This window comes from Bufo bufo, chromosome 2, assembly GCF_905171765.1.
Source record: "Bufo bufo chromosome 2, aBufBuf1.1, whole genome shotgun sequence".
Lineage (NCBI taxonomy): Eukaryota > Metazoa > Chordata > Amphibia > Anura > Bufonidae > Bufo > Bufo bufo.
Window position 1 is genome coordinate 97929856 of NC_053390.1, and position 12174 is coordinate 97942029.

The 12174-nt window shown below is 41.2% G+C and overlaps 1 protein-coding gene across 3 annotated transcripts in view; it reads right to left on the bottom strand.

Annotated features, from left to right (window-relative positions):
• Positions 1-12174, bottom strand: part of ADAMTS6 (ADAM metallopeptidase with thrombospondin type 1 motif 6) — a 272216-nt gene that overhangs the window by 39876 nt on the left and 220166 nt on the right. For all 3 annotated transcript variants that reach the window (XM_040421333.1, XM_040421334.1, XM_040421332.1), the window contains 5 exons: positions 8646-8779; positions 7432-7555; positions 5608-5688; positions 4803-4966; positions 3965-4103 (listed from right to left, as the gene is read on the bottom strand). In XM_040421333.1, the coding sequence (XP_040277267.1) occupies positions 3965-4103; positions 4803-4966; positions 5608-5688; positions 7432-7555; positions 8646-8779 (642 nt within the window). The remainder of the gene's footprint in view (positions 1-3964; positions 4104-4802; positions 4967-5607; positions 5689-7431; positions 7556-8645; positions 8780-12174) is intronic.

The window sequence follows — 12174 nt, forward strand, 5'->3', positions numbered from 1 at the left end:
ATCGTTGGGAGTTCGACCGCAGGGACACTCACCAATTACGAAGAATGAGGTGCTGGAGCGAATAGTGCAGCGGTCATTCATAAGGGCTGTCACTGTATTCAACTCTACGGTACCGTAGAAGATTGCGAGCTCTGTACTTAGGGTCCATTCACACGTCCGTGGAATGGGTCCGCATCTGTTCCGCTAGATCCGGAATGGGTGCGGACCCATTCCTTTTCAATGGGGCAGGTAAGTATGCGGAGAGCACACTATGTGTTCTCCGCATCCGCATTTCCGGAGCGCAGCTCTGATCTTCTGGTCCACAGCTCCGTAAAAAAATAGAACATGTCCTATTCTTGTCCGCAATTGCGGACAAGAATAGGCAGTTCTATGGGGTTGCCGGTCGGGTGTATTACGGATCCGCGATTTGCAAATCCGCAATACACCACGGACGTGTGAATGGCCCCTAAAGGGGTTTTCTGATAGTTTTTTTTTCTGATGTATCCTCTGGATAGGTCATCAGTATCTGATCGGTGGGGGTTCGATATCCAGGACCTCTGCAGATCAGCTGCTTGAGAAGACTCCTGTGAGCTTTTCCTAGGCCAATGACAACACATTAATCGGTCACATGGCCTAGGCGCAGCTCAGTTTCATTTCAAGTTAATGGGGCTGAGCACGATACCAAGCACAACCGCTATCAAATGGATGTATCTGTGCTTGGTAAGTTGTGATGAGCTCTGGTGAGTGCTTCCTCAAACAGCTGATCGGCAGTGAATAGGCAATCAACATGAAAATATGAAATCCCCTTTAAGAGACTTTTTATAGAAATGAATTTCAATATCCATACAAGTAAAGTGGGACAGTTAGTTTTCCCTCTATCACATTAATGCATAGTGTCTGCAGGTACTGATGTAGCAAACAATTCTGGGAGATTTCATCTCTGAAGCCTGCAGGATTGTTAAAGGGGTTGTCCCACAAAAAATATTCTACAGTTTTCAAACCAGCACCTGTATCTGAATACTTTTGTATTTGCATTTAATTAAAAATTTTGCATAGCCACTGAGTTATTGAATAAAATGTATCTGTATAGTGCCACCTGCTGTTTGTTTCTTTTCCTATTTCTTTGTCCTGCTCACTGGGAAGGCCGCACACGCTCAGTTCCATCCTTCTACTGTCTCCTGAGCTGTGATAGGGAGAGCATGGACACGCCCCCTTATCTGCAGCAGAAAAGACACTCCCCTGAGCTGCCAGCTTGATATAAATCTAGCAGAGCAATGAATGTGGAGATCTCTGGACCCATGTGAGGTGCAGGGCTGGTTCTAGCTTTATTAGAAAGAGACTGTCATGTACTATCTGATCTATTATTTAAATTTTTCACATTGATGGGATAACCCCGTTAATGAAATTAGAGACTTTAGTACAGACTGCGTTCAAGTAAGGCGATGTAGCTGAAAAGTAACTCCATTTTTTATGTTGGTTCATTCTATATGTGAAATGGTCACTAGAGAAGGGAATCCACTTTAATAACTAATCTCCTGATAACAGATTTCCACCTAGAACAATACTTACCACCATCACATTACAAATTATTTCCATAAGTTGTGCCAAATTGCTCAACAACTACCATCTCCCCATAAGAACATATAGGGGTGTTCCAGTAATTACAATTCATCCCCTATTCCGTAGATAATTGCTAGATTGGTGGCGGTCCATCTGCTTGGACCTCATCAATCGCCAGTATAGCACTCGGCTATCTTAGTCAGTGCCACAGACAGTGAAAGAAGCGGCAGTGCACATGCACAACCACCACTCTATTCAGTCCTTCTGGCTGTGGTTTTGCAGCTGGAGAGAAAGGGGGACATGGACCCCTGTTCTGGCAATCACTGAGGGTATGACTGCTAAGATTTAGCAGTAATCCCATGTCCAGACCCCCGGCATTATAAAAAGTGTATGCTGGTCAAGTTACACCTCTGGCTGGAGGGAAGGGGTTAGGTCAAGAATCTGGTGTGGGGAGGGGGGTGCTGTGCCGTTTCAATTTTTGCCTCAGGCGGCACGAAGGCTATATGTTTCCCTATCCCTAGCCACAAAGCACTGAGAGAAGGGGGGCCCAAGCTGAACTCTTGCACCAGGGCCCATGAGCATTCAGCTATGCCCCTGCCTCTAAAAACTCTGTACAGTACATAACGACTGATCATGGATACAATTTGCCAAATGAAACAGATAATTTACCAATAGATTGCAAATGTTCCCCAAAGCACCAAGATAAAAGTGAAGTCAGAGAAGCAATGGCTTATATGGTAACCCTATTAGTAATAAAATAACAAAGGACTGATTGCCCGAAGTCGCCCCCCTATTGTCTAATACAATTTTGTCAGAGGGTCACAACATAAGGAGCCAAAACAAATGGAGCTTCAGTGGCACATAAAACCAGCTAATCTGTATTACCCCCAGCAGTCTTAAGGGAAGCATTAGGTTGTCTCGGTATTTTGCTAAAGGCCATACTAACTAAACAAATACGGAATTCCATCAGACCGGTGTGCTTTTAGGAGAACGTCACAAATGAGGCAGAAGCTTAAATACCTCAGATTACAACAGATCAAGCAAGACATACCATCCATGTAGCCATAGCCATCATCTTGTTCCCTTACATAAGAAACTAGTAAGGGAAGTTGCCTTTGGTTAAACAGGCTTTTATTTTTTTATGCAAATACAGTTTAACTTTTTCAAGACACCAGCTTGCCGTGAATGGAAGTATTTTGTCCAAAAGAGAGTGGTGCAAATTTACCTATATGATTTTACTTTTGGTTCCAAGGAGTCAAATAAAGTGACAAGGAGTCAAGAAGACCATTGGAGCATCATCACTGGAGCATTGGGGGATGTAACAGTGAATTTATGTATTATTCGTTTTTTTGTTATATTTTTGCAGACAGATTTTTTTTTTTTACTTCCAAACAAAATTTGCAAAAACACCTGCCTGATTCCTAAGTTAATAGGACTAATGAGTCAAAAGTGAAACTTTTTGAAAAATTCGGGCTTCATTGTGACCAGAGTAAAGCAAATTGTAATGAAAGAACAATATGATAACAGCCAAACATGGCAGTGCTAGGGTGATTAATTAAAGATGCTAATGCTGCTACATGACCTGATCAACAAAAGGTTATATTCAGTCACTTGTCCACGAGGTGAATCTAAAGTGTCTGGAGAAAACAAGATTAAAGGGTCATTCCCATGTCAACATTTGTGACATAACTACAGGCTAAGCCATTAATGCCCAACAGTTGTGGATCCCGCCTCTCACGACCACTATGAATACGGAGATGGCCATGCATGTGCAGCTCTATCCATCCATTTCTTTTGGCAGCCATGCGTGGCCACCTTTCCACACACAGCTGTCATGGGATGGGGCCCTGTTCTTGAGATACCGTAGGTGCAGGTCTCAGTGGTGAAAGCCCCAGGGATTGGACATTTATGCCTCGCCTGTGGATATGTCATAAATTTAGGATATGACTAACCATTTGAGTCTTCATGGGTGAAAAGGAACAAAGTAAATGTTCTAAATGTTTCTTAATTTTTCATAAAATCTTATACATCTCACTGTTCATATGTTCACCTTACAGTAACTAACGCAATGTCATCAAGAGCACAAGTCTTTAGCATTAATTCTGTAAAACATGCTGGAGACAGCATGGTGAAGAGGAAGGAATGGGGAACTGAGCATCGTAGCATTCAGAATGAACACATCATGATGTCTAATTTAATGGACATCCACATGGGATACAAAAAATAAATAAATCTTTTATCGATTTCACCACAAATGACATGCTGAACCTGTGGCACCATGCAAAACATGTAAATTTACACATGAACATTTCTCCACAGGATGTGGATGAGATTTCTTAAAATCTCATGCACTATAGCGACTGCCTACGGTGACACTGTGTAAGAACAACATAGCGACTGCCGACGGTGACACTTGACATCATACCTCCAGCACAGGTGGCCGAACACTCAGACCAGGGAAGGTGATGCCAAGAAAATCCTACTTCATTATCTCCACTGCCCGTACGTGTGATAGGGACATTAAATTTGTATCGAATTCCCATGTTCTGTTCTTGAAGTAGAATCTGGAAAAAAAAATAAGGTTTATAACATTTTTTTTTCCACACAACTTTTAAGAAACAAACTCTTAAGTTCTCTCACTTCCACACAGACAAGTTAGTATTTTACTCTAATGCAGTTTTTCGCAATAAAACCTACAGTAAGTTTTACAACCATCAATTTTTTTTTCTCTGTTATCATTCTGCGTGTGCTTTGGTTCTTCTTAGCAAATTGAAATTACCAAGTTAAGCAATTCTTAACAAAGCCAAAAGAATATCTCCAATGTACAAGTCAGTGAAATTTCCTGCTTCACTGAAGGAGTACGAGTCAGGTTTACTGACCATATAAGGCCACTTGTACAACTGCAAACATTAGCCGGAAAGTATTTGTAATGTTCACTATGGTAACTGAGCAATTGCTGGGAAAAAGAAGAATCTAGATATTTCTGAGATTCCCTAATACAATATTAGATACCTGAAGCTAGCCAATGCCCTGACCATGGATAATGACACTTTACTACTGGGACAAGCATAGGCAGAGCTCCCCTTTTCTTCGCCTGAGGCAGATATTCCATTTGCTGCTCTAGCCAAGTATCTAAATATACCAGTTAAGTACAATGGCTTGTTGGAATCCCCCCTAACACCAGGAGCACATTCCTATCTAGCTACGCCCCTGAGGACCGACCTTGACCAGTCATAGAAACCCACTCCCAATGTCTTTTTTACCATTACTATCAGGCTTTCTGTTGTTGGTCCTAAGGCCTCCAAGGATTCTGGATCATCAGCTGGGCGCTTGTAATGAAATGCGGTTCCGGCAACATCAAACTTCCTTGGCCAGTCTATTGTCCAGGCACCATTTATAAAATAGTCATCAGAGTCAGATTTCAGTGCTAAAGCAAAAAGAAAAACGTTAGGAGAAAAGAGAAGAATAAATTGACATGAGCGAAAAGATACATTGAGTGATTGTGCTTTTGGCATTTTTAGTGATACCCAGGGGTGAGAATCTAAAGCTGGCAACACATTTTTAATAGCTGGACGGTAGATAGAAAAGACGCGGCACTCACCAGGGTCTGGTCTAAAAACTTCCAATATCACAAGGGGTTAAGGTGATTTACCTATTTGAGCAGTGCCGCTGTTTTCAACTATTATCTCTCTACCATTGATTCTAACATTTTCAATAGCTGCCAGCCAAACCCTCATTCTGCCGACAGTTATTCCTAAATAACTCTACATGCATTATCGGTAAAGCCAAGGGTGCTATGTTTTCAATAGGGAAAGGCAAAAAATCTGCTGCCAGACACCTCTGGTGACTTATTTCGCATGAGTACAATTCAATATGCCTGATCAATTATTCACCCAATATATGCCAATTGAATGTTAGACAAACATTTCATTCACATGACATAGTTGGCCAGTCCCATTGAACTCAGCAGGTTTGGCGGATGTAAGCCTAATGTGTATAGCCCCCTTATATATGATGGTTTTTAACTAAACTCTTTTTATTATACATAGTTAGCATGGTTAAACTTACCGATATAGTTCTTCGATGTGGAAACTTCCTTAATTTCAATGTGAACGGAACCTCGTGGAATTTGAACAACTTCCATGTAGCCTAGAAGGCAAAAACTAGCCATTTGTTACTACAATATGGAGCTTTGAAATCCTAAACAACTCATTAAATGATGACATATTTCAATGACTATGAGACATGCTAAGGCCATCTCACCTGGTGAAATGGTGGTCTAGAGACATCCATTCTTGACATAGGTGCAGGTCCCAGAGGTGGATTTCTACACGTAAAGATGCATTGGAAACCTTGGATCATGAGGGATCTGACCACTGAGACCCCAGTGATCCTGAGAGGCCCCCAAGTCCACTGGAGCAGTGGTGAGCATGTTGGTCCACTGCTTCATTCAATTCCATGGAACTAAGTGGTGTCTAGTGAATGAAGTGGTGGGCCAACTGCTCTATTCAGAGATAGGACTCAGGGTCACCCTGTTCTTGGGATTGCTGGGGTCCCAGTGGTCTGAACAGTCCCCCACAATCCGACTTTTATTGTGGGATAACCCCTTTAAAGACTACAATTTCTCACGATAGCAATTTTTCTCAACAAATGATTGCAACATGCTGGTCACTTTGGTAGGCTGCAACTCACATCACAGCCACTGGATGGCGACACAACGAAACATACAGCATACACATCTCCTGGCAACTTATCATGAAATCATGTTTTTCAAAGCTGGTCATCTCACACCTCTCATCTCAGGACATGCTGAGTTGAGAAGGACAGTTAAAGGACATATCTATACTTTTAGTATTTCAGTATATATCCAGTCACATTAGACACCAAACTCATTCGTAACTGGGCGAAAGGCCCATCAAACTGACAAACATATCAGAATCAGCATTTGCACAGTAGGTCATAAAAATAAAAAAGCACCAAGTAACATTCTAAAACAGATGATTGAGAGGCAAATGGGTCTCTTAGATTAATTGCTTCTTTTGGGAATCTAGCCATTAAATGTTTAATCATCTTTAAATATCACTCCAAGCTAAAGACTATGAAAATACTTTCATGGGGATACTAATGAGCAACCGAGTATAAATAATACCAAATAGCCAATGCGTTGCACTATGCTCACTAATAAATGCCAGGGTATAAAGAAGATATCCTGGTGAGTCATTGCTATATTTCTCCAAAGTCTCTAAATAACAAAGACATATGTCTTGGAGAATTCTAGTCCTCAGACAGTCATCTGCGCAAGGTACAATCAAACCTGATTGAAGTGTGTAGATTTTTAAGATTGTGAACATGCCTGTATTCACAGCAATAAACCAACTGGTTACGAAGAAATCTGATTTCTCCAGAATGGAATCTAAAGAGTCACAAGTCCATCTAGAACCACTCATTATATCATGAAATGTTAAGCCAAGGCAGCAAATACCAATTGTATTCATTTTAGGGGTATAAATTTCTTCCAGGCGCCAAACCTTGCAATAACAATAAATCCTTCAATCGACTCCCCCTTAGGCCTCATGCACACGGCCGTTGTTTGGGTCCACATCCGAGCCGCCGTTTTGGCGGCTCGGATGCGGACCCATTCACTTCAATGGGGCCGCAAAAGATGCGGACAGCACTCCGTGTGCTGTCCGCATCCGTTGCTCCGTTCCGCAGCCGCGCAAAAAAAATGGCCGCCCATTCTGTTCCGCAAATTGCGGAAGGCACACGGGCGGCTTCCGTTTTTTGCGGATCTGCGGACCGCAAAAAACGGCACGGTCGTGTGCATGTAGCCTTAAGATGCTAAAATCTAATGCACACACCATATAACGGACAGCTCCTGTTACAGGTACTCACCTCCTCTAGGCAATGAATCATTGAAGAATCCCTCAATTGCTTCACAGGTGCTTCCATCGCCACCACACACGCGACACCTATCTTCTTTGGCATCGGAGCCCAAAATGTTATCACAGCCGACATGCTACACAAAAGGGATTCAATACATGGAAAGGTCAGTTGACCAATATCCCATTACACTAATCTGCACTTCAGATTGCAAAATAATTAACCTCTTTATTCGCACTAAATAACAGTGAAAAGTCTTTAAGATGACCACCTACTACTGCAGTGAAAAGTGGTCTTCTAGTGGGGAGAATGGTCAAGATGGTCATTATGCTGTACACAGGATATTAGGAAACTGAACATAAAGAATTTGGTCTATATCAAGATGGATGAGTTCAAACAAAATCCCGGGTAAAATATAACAATGAAATCGGTTTAGCTAACTGATGACATACTATCAAAGTATGGACAGAGGTCAGGTCGTATTTTTTTTTTTTACCTATAGTCACTAGTACTTGACTGTCTGTGGTGTAGTCAGCTGTTACACAGAAGATCGTTTCAAGAAAGAATGTTCCACAGTAAAAGATCATTTGTCCAGCACCCGGCATATCGAACATGTATGGCCAATTTTCTAGTAAAGTGCAATTCTAGCACACAAGACCACTGAGGCCAGTAATTGGTCACAGCAGTCATGGGACCAAGCTACTTCCAGTCCAGCAGGGGCTCGAAGCGGCTAACAGGACCTTGGTGAGGGAACTGCGGATTCTGTTTATTATTTTTTTATTAGATACAGGTTCCGAGGATTAGGCTGGTCATCTCCAAGGCCGGTCAACCTCTTTAATGGTCTGTCTCTCTTCTTGTCTAAAGCTACCTATACACCAATATGTCTGCGATTTGCTGACAATCTAAGATGCAAGAGAAATCACAAATCGGCCTATAGGATTTTAACGTGCTTGACCCTTTGCTGTGCCTTATAAGTTTGCGGGAAGGTTGAAGATATTTGTCAGTGAAATGGCAATTTTGTCAAACAGCTCTCGAATGTGGAAAAATATTGACTCATTTTTATATATCGGGGCTTTTACTCATAATTTTAGTGTATCCTTGTGATATTTTTGGTGCCTTGTCCTAGAATGACAGAGATTGTATAATATTGGTGGTGGTGGTGGGGGGGGTTTGATGCTTTATAGATCACTGTTTCATGAGATTCTTATTCATCTAGAGGCAGTCACCTTGCACTCTCCGTTGATGCAGATATCCAGGGAGTCAGCGTTGCAGCGGGTTCCATCTATAACAGCGGAGGCCCGTTCAGTGTAAAAATTATAGCCTTCAGCCAAACAGTTTAATGCACAAGATTTAACACCACCTGTGATTGCAAAACGGACACAGACATTAATATTTTACATGCGGCCTGCTACTTGTCAAACTGCTGAGCAGCTATCGCACAGAGCATGTAATGTTTTGCGCACTTAAGCCGTGGCTATATTAACTTGCTCGATAATCTGCCTTCAACTTAAACAGTTGCACATTGGAGTATTAATATGAGCAGCCATATATCCTGCTTACACGCACTTTAGAATTTATGTCGATAAAATATAACTCTGCACCCTCCCTAAGGAGTCAATAAACAAGGAAAGGTCAGAATTATTCATATGATTTTGGTAATAATCACAACTCTGCTTAGTCCATCAACAGATGTGCTTAAAAATGAAAAGTTTTCAAACTGACGGCAGTAACATTAAAGGGGTATTACCATCTCAGACAATCTAAAGAATACCTTGCTATTTTCGGCTGCCCCATAGAAATGATAGATCCTAGCAATATGCGCCCATTGTCTGATATGTGCAGACCCGCACCTATCTCGTAAACTCAGCCGGCAAAGTGAAAGAGGGCGCACCGCGCACTGGCTCGGCTATTTCCGTCTGCCCTATAGAAATTAATGGGTGCTGTGACTGTGCAAGCACGGTGCGCTCCCATTCACTTCTATGGGAGAGCGATTGGTGGTGGCCGGACCCGGGTCCTCCAGCCACCACCTTCCCAGCTCAGTTCTCGACATAGATGCAGGTCCTGCACCTATCAGACAACAGGGACATAGCGATATGCCCCCTTTGTCTCAGATGGAAATAACCCTTTAAAGAGTCTGCTTCTTTACCCCAAACAGTGCCACTCTTGTCTATCGGGTTTTATGTGGTATTCCAGTGCAGCTTTATTAAAATCGTATGGGGCCGAGCCACAATAAAAGACAAGCCAAAGACAAGAGTTGCAGCGTTTTTTGTAGAAAAATTAAGACCCTTTTCAAATTCTGGACAAGTCATTTAAAAAAAGACTACAAGCTCAAATGCAATGGTGAAATGAATACCATAATGTTAAGCTAGTTGCAAACTGCTGGCATAGTTCTGGCACAATGGTCTGGACACAATGGTCTGGAGGGAACCTCACTGACTTCTATGGGAGAGTTTTCTGGGCATGCTCTGTGCCCTGTGCAGAGATCATTGTACAAGGAAAGAATAAAGCTCTGACAATCACCTATTGTGAATGTGGATCCTGTCTTATCTATACACAGAGGTGATATCATTACAGGCAGGATTAGAATGGCAGATATGCAGGTAACTGCAGTAAAGTGATCTGTACAGATCAAGAAATGGTGCCTATTAGGCTTAGTGGCCAGTGTGAACTGCAGAATTTGATGTTTTTTTTGTTTAAATATAGATATGGACATGGAAAATTAAAAACATCATTGAAAATATGTTAAAATCATGATTTAAACAATAGGTCATTTTCTGATGATACATTTCCTTTAAATTTTCTAAATCAAAAAAGACAATCAAATGAATGGAAGAAGAACTGAAGTATTCCGGTATGTCAACTACATGATGGACAGAGACTTCTGCTTCCAGCTCCGTCCACTGTTTAGTTTTTCATTGGTGGGGGTGTCAGTAGGTGGACCCCTACTGATATGACATTGATGACCTATCCTGAGCATAAGCCATCAATATCTTTAGGATGGAAAACCCCTTTAAACTAAAATAAATGGTTAACAAACATGGTTGCTATCTTCCAAAAACAGCAATACACCACAGCTCAGCCCAATTCACTTCAATTGACTTGAGTTACATATTAGGCAACTGATGGGCAGATGTTGGTACTGTATTACTAGGAAGAGTTTCTCTTTTTTTGAATTCACCTTAATGCTCCTTTAAATGATATGACAAAAACAGAGACTAATTGGCCTTGTACAATCATTATAAGATCATCCAGTTTTTATTGACTTTCCAGACAAACTTTATTGCATTTTGTAATCTGCTTCTCATCAGTCATGCAGCAACACAAAAAACGGTAAAACTTTAATCTTTCCATAAAAGCAAAAGCAAAATCTTACTTAGAAATAACAGTACACTACAGTCACTAAAAACTATCAATGCTCAAGCTTCGACCAGTCGGCTTTGAGATATCATGCACCACCAACCTCCCAACAGAGATGGTGGGATGCAGAAGGATGACTTGAATCTCCTGGGTGGTGCATCTGACCACACGAGTATACAGCTGCCCAAGGCTCACAATCCTGGGCTTAAGCACACATCAGCTTGCCCATGACAGATATGAATTAAGTCAACTAGTCAAGATCTAGTAGTCATTAAAGAGGACTTTATCCCTCATTTGTAGGCATCTTCTTGGCCAGAATGAAAAATATGTAACAGGGCCACCAACTAACATATGAAACTCGTAGTACTGGTCTTCTGATTTGATAGAGGGACCTTGTAGATCCATGGTCCACGTGAAGTCGCACACTATGCACTTCCTATAGTTACATCCCTTAGATGTAAAGGGTATGTGTGCAAGTACTTTTACATGGGATACTATGAGTTTTATCAAAGAGGGACATTGTCAGAGGACACTGTCATAAAGCTGCACAGGGGTAAAGCAGGCAAGAGGGGCAAACTCCATGTAAACGTCTCTTCCAAAAACCAAGAACTTGCGTTCTCATCCATGTCTCACAATTACTGGTGTACTAGCCTTGCAATGAATGAGCTGGTCTATGGCATGCACCCAAACGGTCATCAACTTAGCAGATGGAAGATAAGGGGCACACATAGGTCCTCAATTCTTGGTATCTGAATTCTTGTAATGTTTTTTTTCATACAGTATATAGTAAGACAGACATCTCTCATTATAAGTTCATTTATTTCCATAGAAGACTATTTAGTAGAATACCAAGGGCTTTTTGGTCATAAAATTGTCTCAAGCTTGACTAGGAATCAACCCTGTAAATGACAGGATCATACCGGTTAATATATACATCACCATAATGCTGTCCTCCCATTTTCCCATGAGTTACTATATGTGGGCAGATATATTACTGTATGTTATCTTATGCAGAGGAAAATATTTTCCAGGAATGTTAATACTCTATCTAAAAAGATGATCATCAAGAGTAAAATGGACCAAAAACTAGGAGTACTGGATTTGTGAAAAATCACAGAAATAAATTATTCAATCACAATTCCAAACTATTATTCCATCATGACCCATATTTACATGATTGGAGATCAGAATGACAAGTGACTGAATGAAGATACAATAAAGTTATACATGGACCAAAAATATCCTCCAGTCATACAAAAAGAAGGGGAACCACTGTAAAAGTCCATATGTATAAGCTATTCTGTCCAGTATACTTCAACTAAGGGGTATGTTATATATAAGTGCTTTGAACTTTTCATTGTGTTTGTACTTTTCACTGTATTTGTACTTTTCATTCTT